At 54.3% G+C, this 18,514-nt stretch overlaps 1 protein-coding gene across 1 annotated transcript in view; it reads left to right on the plus strand.

Moving 5' to 3' along the window:
- LOC144247629 (uncharacterized) overlaps positions 1-18,514 on the plus strand; it is a 391,071-nt gene that overhangs the window by 179,020 nt on the left and 193,537 nt on the right. The window contains 1 exon segment of the mRNA XM_077788937.1: positions 33-309. Within this exon segment, the coding sequence (XP_077645063.1) occupies positions 33-299 (267 nt within the window). The 3' untranslated portion in view covers positions 300-309.

Genomic DNA, 18,514 nt, shown 5'->3' on the forward strand with positions numbered 1-18,514 from the left:
TTGGGTGGAGCTCTTCCCTGAGAAGACACCAGCGCATCCACACCAGGGAGAGGCCCTACGAGTGTCCCCAGTGTGGGAAGAGGTTTCAGACCAGCTCCCATCTCCTCGTACATGAGCGGATTCACACAGAGGAGAGGCCCTACCGCTGCCCCGACTGCGGGAAGGGCTTTAAGCGAAACTCCCACCTCGCCATGCACCAGCGCATCCACACCGGGCAGAGGCCCTACAAATGTGGGAAGTGTGGGAAGAGCTTCTCCATGTGCTCAACCTTGACCACACACCAACGAAGGCACCACTAAGGGAAGCCCTGTGAGTGCCCCGAGTGAGGGAAGAGAGTGAGGGAAGAACTTGGAGTGAGGGAAGAGAGTGAGGGAAGAGCTTGCTGTGCTGCTGCAGCTCCATCCCCCATGGGAGGATCAGGGCTGGATGATCCCCAGTGACCCCCGTTGGGCAGAGCCCTGCTTATCCGTGGTCCTGGTGATCCCTGTTGGGTGTGGGGAAGGTTTTGGCTTCTTCTCCTTGTGCTGCTGTGATTTGGGTGGGTTCCCATGGATGGGGGGTGGGAGTGGTGAGTGGGGGGTTCTGGTGCACTGGGGGGGGGGGCTCATGGCTCGGGGGGTCCCAGTGCTTTGGGGGGGATCGGTGAAGAGGGGAAGCAGGTAATGGGGGGGTCTCACTAAATTGGGGGAGACCCTGATGATAACAGGGGGTCCTGGGAGATAACGGGGGGGGGGGTGGGAGGGAAAAGACCAAGCCCTAAGGGACTCCCCTGGTGCTGATGAACCCCCTGTGCCCCCCCCAGCGCTTGGGGTCTGCCCCAGTCCCAGCACTGTTTCTGGGGGTCCCACAGCTCTGGGGGGTCAAATGGGAGGGGGTGGAACCTCTGTGATGGGTGGGGGGCACAAAGGGGGGTCTGGGTCCAGTGCTTGGGGGGGTCGGAGCACGAGGGGGGCCTGGTCCCTGTCCCGGTGCATGGGGGTTTTGCTGCCGGGGTTGTCCCGGTGCCTGGGGGGTTCCCAGGGTTCAAGGGGGGTTCGGTCCCTATCCCGGTGCTTGGTGAGGGGGGGGCAGTGCCCGGGGGGCTCCCACTGCTCGGTAATTGGGGGGTGTTGGAATCCAGGACATTCCTCTGGCTGCCAGGATGGCTCGAGACCCTGGCAGGCGGCTCAGAGACCTTGGCACGGTGTCAAGAACAACAGTGGCTTTGGTTTTAGCCCCTGGAGAAAATTGCCAACTTTGTATGAGGAATTACAAGGTACAAGGGTTTGAGTAGCGTGGTAGGTGAATTAACACAGGGTGGAAAAGTAAAATTTTAGGGTTTTACAATATGGGGTTTAAGGGAAGAAGATGGAGGGATTTGGGCGTGTCCTGACTTTCTGCTCCTTCTTCTTGCCCTCCATGTCTTGCTGAGATGATGACACTATTCTATTCACTCTCCAACATAAATTATAGATATTGGCACGTTAATGTAAACACAGTACAGGTAGTTTTTAGTGTAAAAGGTAAACAGCGCCCTGAGGGCAGGGAGGCTGCCACAGACCGAGCTGCCAGACAGAGCTCAGCAGAGCAGACAAAGCGTGTTAGAGACAAGGGAAAATAAACGGCCCTGAGAAGCAAAGCTCCACATCTCGACTCCTTCTCTGCCCGCGTGGGCTGGGAGAAAAGGACTTTTCACAATCTCAGGGTCATCTCGACCACCAGAAAACCGAGGGGGGGTTTCCACTCGTCCCAGTGCCCGGTGAGGGGGGGTCAGGGCTCGAGGGGGTTCGGGGGCACTGAAGGGGGTGCGGGTGCGGTTTTTAGGGGGTCCTGGCACCCCCCTGGGCAGGGTCAGTGCTCAGCAGCGGGGGCTGCCTGGGGACCCCCCCGGCCCCCAAATCCCAGCCGGGTCTCCTGCAGGGCACTGAGGGGAGGCTCGTTCACCCCCCTGCCCCCACCAGCGTCGCCACACGCCTTCCCAAAGTGTCCCCAAGTGCTCCCAAAGTGCCATCAGGATGTCCCCGAGTCTCTGCAGAGGTGACACCGGCCTGATGACAGCCCAGTGGTGATGTTGCTCTGTGCACAGCAGCCTCGGGATGTCCTCCATGGCTCTTTGGCACTGCTCGGCCACCACGCGGCCACCGTGGCCAGGAGAGGGACAGAAGAAGAGGGTGTTGATGTCCCCAAGTGTCCCCAGCAGGTGACGCGTGGCCAGGCGGGCACTGGCCTCCCACAGCTGCTCAGCCTCGGTCACTGGCCACCAAGGCCGCACGGAAATCAGGGGACACCTCCATTGTCCCCTCCAGGGCAGCCTCGATGTCCCCGAGCCGGCGCTGCAGCTCCCGGGGGAACGCGGTGGCTTTGTCACACGCGGCCACCAAGTCCCCCAGCAGCCCCAGGTGCAGCTCCAGCCGCTGTCCCCTCCTGATGGCCGCATCCCTGCAGGCGTCGCGGAGCTTGGTGGCCCCCTTGGCCAGCCGGGCCCAGCTGTCCATGAGCCTGTCCAGGACACACTGCCAGGCACTGGCCAGGGCTCTCACATCGGCCCAGGTGGTCCCTGGGGTGTCCCCGAGGTGGGCCAGGGTCCAGCCCAGGGAGGGGACAGGGCGGTGGCCCAGGGAGGGGACAGGGCGGTGGCACAGGTAGGGGACACGGTAGTGGCGCAGGGCGTCCTGGAGGTGAAAGATCAAGGTCCCCACAGCCACGCGCAGGAACTCTGGGGACACGGCCAGCAGCACGTCCCTGTGCGGCCTGGCCACGGTGGCCATCAGTTCTCTCAGGGTGGCCACCAGCTCACCCAGTGTGGCCACCACGGCCACCATCGCCTCCAGCAGCTGGTGGGGGGACAGCTTGGGAGGGGACAAAGGAGGTGTCAGGGACCTGGTGGCACTTGTGGCCTCCTACAGTGGCCCCTGTGCCCTCCCAGGGTTCCATTGTCCCCTCCCTGGAGGGCTCTGCTGTCCCCTCTGTCCCTTTGCCACCCCCTCATCCCCCACTGTCCCTCCCTGTTCCTTCCTGCCACCTTCAGTCCCCTCCACCCCTCTGCCCCCCCCGTGTCCCCACTGTCCCCTCCTGCCACGCCTCTGTCCCTCTGCCACCCGTGTGCCCCCAGTCCCCTTCCGCCCCCACGCCGGGATTGTCGCACCTCGTGGGGCTCCATGGCCGCTGGGGACACTCCGGGGAGGGGACACGGCCGGGTACACTTGGGGACACGCGGGAACATGGCTGGGGAGGGAAAACAGGAAGAGGTGACATCATCGCCCCGGCCCCACCCCACCTTTGGCCGCTTTTGGGGAGTCCTGAGGAGATTTTGGGGAAGTCCTAGGTGAGCTTTAGGGGGTCCCAGGTGAGGGTTTGGAGGGTCCCAGAGGAGAATTCCCAATGATTTGTGGTTTCCCAGCTGCCCAGGTGAGGTCTGGGGGTCCCAGGAGAAGTTTGGGGGTCTCAGGTGAGAGTTTGGGGGGTTCCAGGTGAGGTTTGGGGGTCCCAGGTGAGGTTTGCAGGGTCCTGAGGAGATTTTGGAGGCGTGCAGGTGAGCTTTAGGGTGTCCCAGGTGAGAATTCCCAAAGATTTGGGGGTTCCCAGGTGAAAACAGCTCCGGGGGACCGAGGGGGGAGGGGCTGGGGAGGTTTCGGGGTGTGTCCCATGGGTGGGGGAGGGGCGGTGAGGGAGGGTCTGGGGGAATTTGGGGGGGTGGGTGGGGGCAGGACGAACCCCCAGACACTGACCCCGCCCCTTTGGGCCCCGCCCCGTGTTTTAGCCCCGCCCCTCGCTGCTGGACACGCCCACCGAGCGCCCCGCCCCCTCAGGCCCCGCCCCTCCCCATTCCCAGCTCCGCGTTCTGGCCCCGCCCCTCCTGAGGCCCCGCCCCAATCCGCCTTGGCCCCGCCCCCGAGTAGATAGTTTTATCAATGGAAACCAAGAATCGCCACAAATCGACCCAAAAATTCAAACCCACGGGAGTAGGGGAGCAGGACCACACCTGTGATGTCACGGGGGAGGGGCCAGGTGGGATTTTGGGGGGTTCTAGGTGGGCTTGGGGGGGGTCCAAATGAGTTTGGGGGGTCCCTGTTTTTCCTGGGTGGGTCCAAGTGGGTTTTGGGTGGGTCCAGGTGGTTTTTGGGGGGATCCAGGTGTCCTTGAGGGAGGTTCAGATGTCCCAGGGGTGATCCAGGTGTCCCTGAGGCATTTCCAGGTGGTTTTGGGGGTGTCCCAGGTGTTATTCAGGGGGATCCAGGTGTGCCTGGGGGTTTCTGCTGTGTTCAGGAGGCATCCAGGTGTTCCTGGGAGGGGTCTCAGGTATCCTGGGGGCAGTTCCAGGTGTTCCTCCATAGCTCCAGGTGTTTTCTGGGGGGATCCCGGTGTCCTGGGGTGATCCAGGTGTGTCTGGGCGGGGTCCAGGTGCCCAGGTGTGGGTGGGACCTGGTTATCCAGGTGTGATGTCACCTGGTTATGACATCACCCACCTACCCAGGTGTGACATCACCAGCTCACCTGGCCATGACATCACCTGTCCACACACCCCTCCTGCCCAGCTGTGACATCATCCAGGTGTGTGACCTCCAGGCTCATCTGGGCGTGACATCACCGTCGTGCCCACCTGTCCCCTCCCCTGTCACCTCTCCAGCCCACCAGGTATGATGTCACCAGCTCCACCAGGTGTGATGTCACTGCACCAGGTGTGATGTCACCAACTCCACCAGGTGTGATGTCACCTCACCAGCTGTGATGTTCCCCCCGTCCCCAGGTGTCTCATCCCCCAGATGTGATAATGTCGCGCACATGACATCACCGTGTCCCTGCACAGGTGGCTCTGTGTCCCTGCACCCACCCAGGTGTGACATCACCTGTGCCAAGGTGTGACATCCGTCCCTAGCTGTAACATTACCTGTGCCCAGGTGTCACCCAGGTGTTACTCAGGTGTTACTGAGGTGTGATGTACCTGTGTCCAGGTGTGCCAGGTGTCACTCAGATGTGGCTCAGGTGTCACTCAGGTGTCACTCAGATGTGGCTCAGGTGTTGCTGAGGGGTCACTCAGGTGTCACTCAGGTGTCACTCAGGTGTACCATGTGTCACCCAGGTGTCACTCAGGTGTGCCAGGTGTCACTCAGGTGTCACTCAGGTGTCAGGTGTGCCAGGTGTCGCTCAGGTGTCACCCAGGTGTCACTCAGGTGTGCCATGTGTCACTCAGGTGTCACTCAGGTGTGCCAGGTGTCACTCAGGTGTCACTTAAGTGTGCCAGGTGTCGCTCAGGGGTCACTCAGGTGTCACTCAGGTGTCACTCAGGTGTGCCATGTGTCATCCAGGTGTCACTCAGGTGTGCCAGCTGTCCCCGCACAGGTGTCCCGGTGCCTGACGAAGCCGTCCCTCCACACGAAGGTGCGCTCGCAGGTGCTGCGGGTGCAGGGCCGCAGCCCGGGGTGGGTTCCATGTCTCGGCAGCGCTGTTTCATCCCGAAGCGCTCGCGGCGCTGCGCGCAGGTGAAGGCCGCGGGCCCAGGTGCGGGTTCAGGCGCCGCTCGCGCTGCGCTGCGAGAACGCCTTCCCGCAGCGGCACAAAACACCTCGGCCGAGCCGCACCAGCTCACCTGGGCGGCAGGTGAGGGCTGCGAGGGGCGGGACCCGCCCCCGCCATGCGGGGCGCGCTGCGGGCGGCTCCGGGATTCGCCGTCCGGGCGGGTCTGCGCGAAATTCCCGAATATTTGTGTGCGATTCCGGCGGTTCTGTGCAAAATGCCCAGCTCTTTGTGCGAAATTCTGCCGGTTCTGGTGGAAATTTTCTTTTGTGTATTAGGACTTTCTTTCTGCTGCCATCTGTGGTTTTGCAATCATTCCCCGGCTGCAGCTTGTGGTCTTTTATAACTTTGAGAATATTTTTATACAAGCACAACTTATTACCTGTACACTTTACGTAAGCACGAATAATTCCATAACATATATTACAGTAGGGCTGCAGAAATCCTCCTGCAGATCCATGGGGATGCAGAGATCCCCTGTTGGAATCTGTGGTATTGATGGTTCCAAGATTGTAGGAAGTCTCTGTCAGCCCTGCTGCCAAAGAAGAAGTAATAAATCGTCTGTGCTGGTTTCAAGGTTGTTTATTCTGTTTATCTCTAACATGTTCTGCTGCCCTGCCGCAGCTCTGTCCTGCAAGGCAGCGTGTGGGGCTCTGTCCTCAGTGGGATGTTACAAACATTAAATACCAGAAACTACCTGTGCTATATTTACAATAATGTGCCAATATCTGTCACCTACGTTGAACAGTGTGTCCCCAGCCTAAACCAACAGAAAAATGCCAAAACTACAGTGAAACATGGAGGGCATGAAGAAGAAAAAGGACAAGACACATGCAATTTCTTCCATCTTGTCCCCTTTGGGCCACTTATCGAGAATCCTAAAATTTTACTTTTGCACACGTGCCATACTTTCTTATTACTTATATCAAACAGAGCTTGTAATTCATCCTGTAAGATTGAAAACTCTTTTCCATGGACAGAGATCAGAGACAGTGTCTATGGGGGGTCTGTACAGAGGGGTTCCTGACCCCTGCCAGGGACCCAGGACTTCAGGGCAGCCAAAGCGACGCCCTGGACTGCCACAATCTCCCTGCAGGTCCATGGGGATGCAGAGATCCCCTGCAGGTCCATGGGGATGCAGAGATCCCCTGCAGCCCCTGCAGGAGCCGGGCTGGAGCTCGGCGATGCCTGAGAGGAGCTGTGAGCCCGCGGGCAGAGGGGCCCCGCTGGAGCAGCCTGTCCTGGCAGGACTGAGCCCGTGGCACAGTGACCCACGCTGCAGCACTCGGAGGGGGCTGTGCCCAGGGGATGGACTCCGCTCCGAGAAGTTCCTGGAGAAGTCTCGGCCGGGAGAGAGCGCAGGGTGCAGCAGGGAACGACTCCTGTCCCTGAGCAGAGGGAGAAGCCCCGGGGGATGAGCTGAGCATGGCCCCATTCCCTGTCTCCTGCCCTGCCGGGGGAGGAGGTGCAGCTGGGAGCAGGGAGGCGTGGGGAAAGCTGCATTTAAGGCTCTGCACTGACTTCTCCTTCTCCTGCTCCGAGTCTTTGGAGTTTTCTGACAGAAATCTCTCCCCTGCCCCACCCACCCACAGGGCTTCGGGCAGGTTTCCCTTTAGGGGGGAAATCAAAGCAAAGCTCTGATGCACTAACGAGGGGCAGGAGAAGTGAGGCTCCTGGGCTTCCCGCAGAGGCGGAGGCACGGGAGGCGCAGGGCCGGGAAAGCCGTGGCGGGAGGCGCGGAGAAGTTTGTTTGTGTGGGCAGCTCAATCCCGGCTCGGGCCCGGGCCCGTGCCGGGGCTGTTCCTCATCTCCGGCTTTCCCCTCACGCAGCCCGGGGGCGCCGAGAGCGCGGGGCGAGGCGGGGCCGTGCGCAGAGCCCGCCCCGAGCTCGCTGCCATTGGCCGCCGGTGCTGTCAGTCGCGGTTGCGGCGCGCTGATTGGTGGGAGCGGGGCGCGGCGCGGCCCCGGCGGCGGGCTGAGGGCGGCCGTGGCCGCGCAGCGCCGCCATTGGCCGAGCGGCTGTGCGGGCCCGGCAGCGGCGGCAGCGGCCGGAGCGCGGTGAGGCGGCGGCGGCGGAGCTCGGAGGCGGCCCCGGCGCAGGTGGGAGCCGCGCTGGGCTCTGCGGGGGCTCGGGGCTGGCTGCGGGCGGAGGGGGCGGCAGGGGGCTCCGGCGGCTCGCCGGTGCCGTGTCCGGCCCGTGCCGGCCCCGGGCTGAGGGCGCTGCGGGAGCGGCTGCCCGCGGTCTCCTTCCCGCCGGGGCCGGGCAGGAGCCGCTGCCGGAGCAGCGCTGGCTCGGCCCGGCTGCTGTGGGTAGGACAGAGGGGCTGCCCCGCGGCCGGGAGCGGGCGGGGAAATTCCCGTCGCCGGAGGTTTGTGTGCCCGGCGGAGAGCGAGGAGTCCTGTCAAAGTGACTTTATTGCCGAGCAGGGGCAGAGGCCGTGGGGCATTTGCCGTGCGCTCTCTGCCGTGCTTGTAGCCCGCAGCCTCCTTTTTATCCTCATTTTTCCGGCCGCATCTCCCTCTGCCTTTGCCCACCGGCTGAGTTCCTTGGAAGGTTCCGACTTCCCGATGCGCCTGGAGCCTGTCCTCGTTAATGTGCACCCTCCTTTTGTAGAACAGCCGATATTCATGGCTCTGTTAAGTCTTTGTTCTTCTCCTCGAAGTTCGGGAATGTGGCGGGACTATGAGCAGCTGTCTGGGTCAATTTGTAACATTTATTGGAACTGATGGTTTCTCCCCTTCTCTACAAGTGCCTGGCCCTATTTCTAGGCAGATTCACTCCTTGACTCTGTTTTGTTCTTCCCGGGTCCTCTTTGGTTTTGGGATTATTCTCGGTGCCCTCATTCCCTGTCCTTTTGTAGCCGTTTGTGGATCAGGAGGCCTGGCTGCCACCTGCATGCCCTGGCTCAGCTGCTGGATGAGCTGCACTGCCAAGGTGTGGAGCATGGTAAAAAGATGAGAGTTGCTGCAGCACAGAAGAGGAGAAGCAGCATTCGTTTAACCCCTGGTCTGCTGGGGAGCCGGGGAACCGTCTTTCATTTCCATCCTTTCCATGTTTGGAGCAATACATAAACTGCTCTCCTATTTCCTTTGTTATCTTTTTTAGCAGTTTTCTCTTGTCATCTCTTTGCCTACATCAGTTTGAGTAAGTTAGTTTTCCACAAACTTCTGGTTTTTTCTGCCAACAGATAATCTGATCCCATCCCCTGGTGAAATGTTTTGTTCCTCATTTTAGTGGCTTGGTCGGCAGGAAGGTCAGGAGCTGGAGCTGTCTGGTTGTTTCTTATTCCGAGGACAGATTGTAAGCTAATTATGGCATTGAAATGCTAAATGGGTTCTCTGTCTCCTGATAGGAATTTGTGAGAAACGCCAATCACTTGGTTTTTAAAATGTTAGAAGTTTAATACTAGTAAAATGGTTATAAAAGTAGGAATACAATTAAACTAATAAAAATTTAGAGTTAGGACAATTGCAAGACAATAAAAACAAAGACTTACATAAGTCTGGATGGTCTCTTGGGCACTTAAGCCACAACAAGCATATCTTGTGAATAAAGGAATCACCCCTAAAAAAATACACTGTTGCATATTCATATATCCTTCATGGTTATGCATACATTCTATTTCAACAAGAAACTCTGTCTTTTGTATGTCAACTGTTTTTTTTAATCCCCACGGCATCCTCCAGTCTGAGCATGGCCTGAAGAAATTAGATTCTTCTAGTAAGAAGACCATAAATTCCTCTTGTCTGGAGAATTTAAGTGTTCCTAGAGCGAATTTAGGTGTTCTCATTTCGTAAACCCTTGCATGCATATTTTCTCTTTTAACTACTAAAGCTTCATTTTATCTACAAAGCTACATTTACCATACTGTTAAAATGTTAATACAGCACAGCTAATCAATATAACATAATACATATAGTAACTATCTGCACAGAGCCATATAACATGTATTTTTCACAAAATCATTTTGGTTCTCAGGTGTGACTGCTGCAAAGTTCTCATGGCCCTGAAGAGTAGATGGTGTGCAGAAAGCAGGATATTGAAACTGCTTGGTATGTAGAAGTAGATAGAGAAGAACAAAGGAGTACTAAGCTGTTCTAACTGCAAGGCCAGCTGGACAGGCATGTATCGATCATAAAGATACTTTTAAGATAATAGTACAAGTCACATAGCAACCAATCATGAGCTTGGCTTTTGCAATATGTACGAGCTAATTAACGAACATATATAAACTGTGTAATCTGTCACAATAAACTGAGACTTGATGATCATGATATCATGAGTCTTGTCTCCCGCGGCATTCCCTCTAACAACTGGCTCCCGAAAGCAGGGACCTGATCCGAGCCTAAGGCGAGAGAGGTGCTGCGTTGGGGTTCGGGTCCTGCAGCTGGAAGGACGGCGAAAGAGCCGAAACGCTCTGCTCCGCGCCCTGAGTGACCGCAGTGGCGAGCTCAGCCGATACGTGCTGCCGAAGCCTGAAGGAGCCAGCAACGGTACCGACGTAATCATGGAAAGGCAAGCAGCATATGATTTATTTAGTGCTTCTCTTAGAAAAAGGTAGATTAGGGGGATTGACTTAGATAAGGATCTCCCCTCGCTATTGCATCATGCTGAGTCTTACGGCTTTTTCGTTAACCCCCATAGTGTTCATAAATTTTCAGAATGGAGAAGATATAGGGATAAGTTGTGGGAATTAGTGTTAGATGAGGATAAACCGGGCAAGAAAATGAGTAAACTTTGGAGAGTGGTTGATAACGAATTGTTAATGTGTCAGGCAGAAAAGAGGGCGGTGGAAGTGATACGGACAGCTCTGGAGAAAAATAAGGAATGTAAATCCTCGCTTCTCTCCAGTGAGCCAAACCCTCCGGTTCTCACAAATTTTCCCGTTCCCATCTCTGCTCCTGAAATGCCTGTACCTCCCATAGACACTAGTAGCATTGAGGTGCTGGAAATTGAGATCCAAATTGCTTTATGGCAACGGGACTGGGATCCCAAATTCACTTTTTGTGAACAGGAATCAGGTAGAACAGAGTAAAAGTCTCCAGACTCCAAATTGGGCCGTTTCCAACGGAGGAAAAATACTTTTCGCATTGTTGTTTGTTTGTGAGAGTCCGCTGGAGCAGTGAAGACCTCGGCGTTCACGAGGAACCCAAACGGCGGGTGTGGACGTGGCCGGGGCCGGGAGCTGGAGCGGGAGTGCTGCCTTGCCGAAGAAAAGTGAGCGCAGCAACCTGCGGAGGTTGGAGGTTGGCAGAACTAAGGCAGCGGGCTGCGGCGGTGAGCACCGGCCAGCCGCCCGGGCGGAGCGCAGAAGCGGCAGCGCGGAGCTGCGGGCGCGGGGCCAGACAGAGCGGGGACGGCCAGCACCGAGCCGGAGGCGAGCCCGGGGCGGAGCGGACATCGGCCGAGAGACGGAAGGCTCCTTGTTGCCGAGCAGCAGCGCAAGGGGGGAGAGGGGCGTTCCTGGGGCTCGGCCGCGCTGGAGCCGGAGCAGGCGGGGCGCGGCCGTGGCGGGGGTGTCTCTTCTCCCATCCACAAGGTGACACAACAAGGACGGGAGCGAGGCGGCGCCGCCCCTCATCTCCCCGCAGCGCCCAGCAATGGCGGCGGAGATGGCGGCACAGTCCTGGTTGCCATGGCAGCGACAACGCCGAGAGCAGCAGCGCCGCCGGTGGCGGGACCGCAACACTACAGCAAAAATTTCAACAGCATCTTCCCAATTTCTTACAAGAGTCAGAAGACGTAATGAAAAAGTACAGCAGTACCGAGTGTTTTCCAAGATACCAAGAAGGATGAACATTATGTGAATCAATGTTATTTCAAATATGATATAGATAAAAATCACTGTATAAAGATAGAAATGTTAGTAATGATTTAATTACCAAAAATGTCTCTGAGAACAAAGAGTTGAGAAAATGTCATCTGATAGAATTTTAGTATTGAGTTTGTAATCTCTGTCTTTGAGTTTTTATAGATAATAATATACAATCAATTAGATAATCAAAAGCATAACATTAAGTTTATCATAAATATAGTTTGTCTTTAGAATTAAGTTTGTTCCTTTCATATTAAACAGAACAATCAAAAACATGAGAAATATGAAGTGGGGTGCACTTCTGTAATACTAACCTCATTTTTCACCCCACGAGTTACTTCAGTGCAAGCTCTCACACAATTAAAAATCCTAGCCTACTGGACAGAAAAATAAATTAGTATTCCATCTAAAATATTAAGTGAGCTTGCCACAAATATAGGTAGTATCTGTCATGCAGTTCTGCAAAACAGAGCAGCTGCCACTAATTTACTTCTTCTAGCCCAAGGTCATAGTTGTAAAAAATTTGAAGGAATGTGCTGCATGAACTTATCTGATCACTCTACATCTATCCATAAGCAAATACGAAAATTGACTGAGCTAACTCAACAATTAAAGGTGGAGGACGGATTGGGTCTAGAATGCTGGCTGAAGGGATTGGGGATCGGACCATGGTTAAGAGACATTATCAAATACAGCATAATAGTTCTAAGCATAATTATAATACTTTTGCTTGTTTTGCCCTGTGTGTTTACTTGCTTACAAGGCCTGATACAACAGCTTTTGCAGAAAATGCTGAATGCACATCTTCTTATACAAAAAGAAAACGGGGGAGATGAAGAGAGCTTGGCAGAAGAATGGTTGTACAGCAGGGGACATGATACTGTAAAATTAATCCAAGTAGGGAGGGCTACGTGACTGCTGCAAAGTTCGCATGACCCTGAAGAGCAGATGGTGTGCAGAAAGCAGGATATTGAAACTGCTTGGTATGTAGAAATAGATAGAGAAGAACAAAGAAGTGCTAAGCTGTTCTAACTGCAAGGCCAGCTGGACAGGCAAGTAGCAATCACAAGCAGAGTTTTAAGATAATAGTACAAGTCACATAGCAACCAATCATGAGCTCAACTTTTGCAATATGTATGAGCTAATTAACAAACATATATAAACTGTGTAATCTGTCAGAATAAACTGAGACTTGATGATCATGATATCATGAGTCTTGTCTCCCGTGGCACCCTCCAACATCTGCTGGCATGAAGAGTTTTGTCATTAATATCTTGTCCCCAAGGTGCTGGGCGAATGGCTTCCCAGTCAGGGTCCTGGAGCAGAAGTGGCTTTTCAGAGCCCAGCCAGAAATGAGCCCTGAGGCAGCAGCTCTGCAGCGCTGGCCACCAGGCCAGGTGCCAAGGGAGGCTTCTGGCCATGCCCTGCAAGCAGCTGCTGCTGCCAAGGTGCCTTTGGTGCCTCGGGCTGTCCCTGGCACAGCTCCCAGCATGGCACTCTGCCCTTGTGCCCGAGGCCTTCCCTGTGCTGGGGCTGGCCTGGGGCTGTTCCTGCAGCGGGACCTGCCCTGCTCCTGGCACAGGAAAGGCAGTTCCTGCTGGAGCAGGAGGCTCTGCCTGCAATGGGCTCAAACCACTCCAGCAAGGCCCTGCTGACTTCAAAATTGCTTCCTAGAGCAGAATATCCTATAATTGTTATAGATTCTGGACTGTGGAGTAAATAACTCTGGTTAAGAGCTTATTGTCTAATCATGATCAGATTGTATTTATATAAATATATCTGGTATTCCATCATTAATCCTGTAGGAAAAATTGCATTGACAAATTGTTCAATTCTACCTGTCCAATAGTTTATACATAAACCTTTGACAAATTCTGGGGCCGGGATTGGATCCAGTCACTCCCAGTCTCCTCTCTTAAAAGGAATTTTAGAAGTCTGGGGGCCCTGCAGGGGTTTTAGAACCCATGGTGGCTGCTGTGTGTCTCCATCTCATGACTCAGCAGGAGTTTCTCCAATAATGAAATAAAGCTTTTGCCTGAAGATCCCACTCTGCCCATGACAGGAACCCCTGTGAGTACCTGTGACATCCTGGCTCTTTGGCAGCCTGGGGATGTCACTGTGGAGCCCCCGTGAGTGCCTGTGACAGATCGGTGCCTTTGCAGGCCAAGGTGCCCTGGGATGTCACCATGGAATGGCTGTGACTGCCTCTGACCACACGGCTCTTTGCCATCCCCAGAAATGGTTGGGATGGCTCCATGGAGCCCCTGTCTTTGTGTGTGACATTCCAGCTCTTGAACAGCCTGGAGACTCTTGGAAAGTCCCCATGGAACACCTCTGAGGGCCTGTGACAAATCTCATCCTTAGAAGGCAACCATCACCAGGAAACCCTGTTGCTATGGTCAGTTTCCATGGCAACCATCCCCAACCCCTGTTGCTATGGTCAGTTTCCATGGCAACCATCCCCAGCCCCTGTTGCTATGGTCAGTCCCTGGGCAGCTTCATGGAGACCAACTGCTGGCCCTGCACAGGACACCCCAACACTGCCAGCCTGGGCCTGGCAGCGCTGTCCAAACACTGCTGGAGCTCAGAGAGCCCTGGAGCTGTGACCCTTCCCTGGGGAGCCTGGGCAGTGCCCCAGCAGCCTCTGGGCAAAAACCTTTTCCTGAGATCCAACCTAAGCCTGCCCCGACTCAGTTGCAGCCGCTCCCTCCACTCCTGTCCCTGGGCACCAGAGTGAAGAGGTTCCCTCAGCCCCAGCCAGGGACCCACTCCCAAGGCTGCTGCCATGGCCACCAGGGCTGGCACAAGCTGGGATGCTCCATTTCCAGGGGCTGGGGTTCAGGAATGGGATTCCCCAATTTCCTGCTCTCGCTAAAACCCGGCTGGTGCTCGTTGCCCTCCCACCTTCCATTGAAGGAAAAAAGGTAAAGATCCCTAGCTGGGATAAGAACAATTTACTGGGAACAGCAATGAGATAAGGAACAAACAGAAACAGAAAAAAAATTGACAACAGAAGGGATAAGAAAAACTACTTACAGGGAAAGCTACATCACCATCAATTGTATCTTCCTGGCCACATGTTTCCTCCTGCATGGAAAGGACACCCGTCTCCTCAGGGAAAGAGAGAGAGAGTCCCTTTCCTGCCCCTGGCAATGACCTGAGGTGGGAGTGAATGCAGTGACAGGGCCATGGCCAGACCCTCATGCCCTTCAATCCCATATCAGGCCATTGGTAGGGGCAGGAAAAGGGACAGGTGTCTTCCCAGCATGGATCACAGGGAACATGGATCACCAAGGCTCTTCCCAATGTGGGTTTTTTAATGGGGGATGAAGCTGGAGCAGTGCACAAAGCTCTTCCTGCAGCTGGGGAACTTTCAGGATTTCCCTTACCGGTGCCTCCGTTGGTGTTTGGTCAAGTCAGAGCTCCAGGTGAAGCTTTTCCCACACTGGGGACACTCGTAGGGCCTCTCCCCAGTGTGGATGCGTTGGTGGCTGACAAGATTGGACTTTTGCTTGAAGCCCTTGCCACAGTCAGGGCAGAGGAAATGCCTCTCCTCGGAGTGAATCCGCTCATGCCGGAGGAGATCTGAGCTGCTGTTAAACATCTTCCCACAAGTGGGGCACATGTAGGGCCTCTCCCCGGTGTGGATGCGCTGGTGTGTGATGAGGGTGGAGTTGCGCTTGAAGCCCTTCCTGCAGTCAGGGCAGCGGAAGGGCCTCTCATCCACGTGAATCCACTGGTGTCTGAGGAGACCAGAGCTGCTGTGAAACCTCTTCTGACACTCAGGACACTCGTAGGGCCTCTCCCCAGTGTGGATGCGTTGGTGAATGATGAGGTCGGAGCTCCGTCTGAAGCCCTTCCCACATTCCCCACACTCGTAGGGCCATTCCCCGGTGTGGATGTGTTGGTGGCTGACAAGGTGAGAGTTGGAGCTGAATCCCTTTCCACACTCCCCACACTCGTAGGCCCATTCCCCAGTGTGGATCATCAGGTGGCGTTTCAGACTCTTGCTCTCCCTGAAGCTCTTCCCACACTCCAAGCACTTGTAGGGCTTCTGCCCATCAGGAAGCTTCTCAGGGACCACCAGCTCCAAGCTCTGGCTGAAGCTCTGCCCACCTTCCTGGCCCAGAGTGGGTCTTTCCTCCTCAGAGCATCCTGGGCTGGGCTTGCAGCCCCTCCTCCTGTGAGACCTCCAGGGATTTTCCTCCCTGTTGGATTCCTGCGCTGTGGAGTTGCTCAAAACGGCCTCTTCCATGAGGTTCTGCTGCAGGGATTTGTCCTTCCTGGTCTCCATCCTCAGCTCCTGCTCTGGGGGAGGAAATGACAAGGAGTAGGTGGGATTTGCCTCCGTGCCACAGGGAAGGGCAAGGAGATCCCCCCAGTGCATCTCCAGCAGGAGGGCACCGGCAGCGGGACTGTCCTGCAGCTGGGGGCCAGGCTGGGAGATGGAGCAGGAGAGAGGGGGAAAAGGGGCACTGACTTCCTCCTCACCTGCCTCGGTGTCCCAGGGCATGTTCCTCTTCCTTGCAACCTTCTCTATCTGGTGAACGTTTGGGTATGGGAAATCCTGTTTTGGGAGGAAAACAAGTGATGAGCACAGTGAGTTTTGTACTGGCTTCAAAGCAAACCAGGGGGAGAGTCTAAGCCAGAATGACAATTGAATAAGAAAATTAAGATCACGGCAATAATAGAGAAACACTGGTTTAAACTCACAGAGTCAGGATGTAACCGGACACCCCGTTGGTCAGGGTGGTGGTAGCAGTCTGATGAAATGGTGACTGCAGTCCGGCTGGAGTGATCAACGTGATTCTGTCAAAGCAGTGATCCTGTAGAACAGTATGGTCTTGCTCGGAAAGTCCAGTGGTGGTTATGGAGCTCTTGTCCTCTAGGAATGCAGTAGGCAAGGTGGTTGTGGTGTTGCAAGGGTGAGATTATATCCAGGTAGGAATGCTTGGTTCCTCCCCCTGGGCGGAGCATCCCACAATGGGATGATGTAATTTTATCAGTGCTGCAGTGACACTCAATGGCCCATTAACAGAAGATGGCCCCTGGAGGGCGTTATCAGGGCTGAGCCATGGAAGAGATAAAGAACACTGCCCCACCTGTTGATAACAGTTTATGGAGATGGGGACTGAAAACACTTTTGGTTACATCTGACACTGTAACCTGAAACAGTGAGGCAATCCCTGCTCGGGGTGGGGGGTGAACACCACCCCCCTTACCCAAACTGGCTCAGGTGTAAAACCCCCACCCTGGGGAGGCCACGCACACAGGGGACAATGTCACACTTGCCCTGCCCCAGGGGAGATCTCTGTCCTTGTCACTCCCTTGCTCTCCCCCCTTTTCTTTTTCTTTCCATGTCTCTCTACCTCACATTTACTGTTCAATAAAATCCACTTAGGATTTGGTCACCTTAGCACCTGAATTGGGGCAGGGGCATCTCTCTAACAATTTTATTAACCAGAGTGCAATATTATTTTGCACAGTGAGTTCAGGGCACTGTTGTCGGACCCCAAGCTCCTTTGACAACAGCCTGGTTTCCTCCTCGCGGAGGTTCTGCCTCTTTCCCAAGGAACTCTTGGAAACTTGGATGCAGCTTCCTCTGAGCAACTTTTAGGAGACCTTATGAGAAAAGTGGAAGTTGTGGGTGGCCAGTGTAAAGAAAATATTTTGTTTTCCTTCTTTGAAAAGTCTGTTAAAATCACTGGAGGAAAGGAACCAAATGATACCAGCGAGACTGACAAGGATCATTCACACCCAAGGTGAGAAAACACAAGGCTACTAAAGTCCTACAAGAAGCCCAGCTCAAGTTATTCCCAAATAACTTCTGAATTCACATGTCTGGGGGGAGAATCATTATTTTCTTCATCCCTGTCACCTTTGTGACAGCTACACAGACCTTTCCCTTCCTTTTAATAATCTGTATTGGGTCAAATTTCCATATTTCTTTTTTTGGAACCTGCCAGCTGTGCAGAAACTGATGAAATTTGGAATTACCACAGAATTGCTTCTGTTGTTGGTCTATTAATGTTTGGGATTTGTTTGTGTTTCCATCAGAAGTGACATGTGGGAAGAGCAAATCTTCCTCAAGGCATTTTATGGAGGGTTAAATTTGATTTCTGCTGAGTTTGTTTTGTCCAGTGCCCAGGGGATGCTCAAGGTGTCTCTAGTTTTGGTTTGGACCTAATTTTCTTCTGATTTGTCTTTATCACTTAAAAACACCTGAAAAATTACTAAAAAGAGTATTGACCAGAGATGTCAGAAGTCCCACCATTTTAGAGGTATTTGAGGTGGAATTTACTGTTTGGGAACATATTCTGGAGGATTTGTGGGTTCTTGGGGGATATATGGGAGTATTCTCCATATCTTTGCACTCCAAAATCCAAGGTGGATTTATCTGTCACCTCAAAATGACTCAATCCCACTCAAAACCCCTCAATCTTACCCCAAAATGACTCAATCCCATCTCAAAATGGCTGGTTCCCACCTCAGTCCCATGCCAAAATTGCTCAATTCCTCAGCCTCCAGGATGAGATGGGGTTGGAAGGAGATCGGGAGAAGTGAGATATAAGGGTGTGATATGAGGGTGTGGGATCAGGATTGCGTGGGGACCGGTGGGTGTCGTTTATTTTGATAATAAATAAAACGATCAGAATTATTGATTTCTGTCCCATTCCTTTTCTGTCAGCTCTGGTTTGCTTTTCAGAGTGCCGCCTTCTCAGCTGATTTTGTGACCTCCTGTCCCTGACTGAAAAGCAAGATGTGTTCTTTTTGCCATCTGTATAGCAGTTGTCCTGTGTTAAGTGGGCAGTTTTCCCTTATCTCTTCCACAATCAATCCTCCCTCAGGGGAGACATCTGCTGATAATGGGCTATTGAATGTCACTGCATGGCTGAGAAGAACTGTAACATCCCATTGTGAGATGTTCCACCCGGAGGGAGGAGCCAAGCATTCCTACCTGCATCTAGTCTTGAGATTCTGGCCCACCAACACAACTTTTCTGGGCTGGATTTTCCCAGAGGAACAGCTGCCTCTTCCTCTTCCTCTTCAGAGGAAGACTCCCATTCCTACAGGATCACTTCTCCAACAGAACCACACCTGACACTCCTGGAGGACTGCAGCCACAATTCCAATTGGACTGTGGCTGACACCCTGTCCAACAGGGTGTCAGGTTTTATTCTGACTCTGTCAGTGTTGTTTTAGTT

The sequence above is a fragment of the Lonchura striata genome, chromosome 29, assembly GCF_046129695.1.
Source record: "Lonchura striata isolate bLonStr1 chromosome 29, bLonStr1.mat, whole genome shotgun sequence".
In the NCBI taxonomy this organism is placed as follows: domain Eukaryota; kingdom Metazoa; phylum Chordata; class Aves; order Passeriformes; family Estrildidae; genus Lonchura; species Lonchura striata.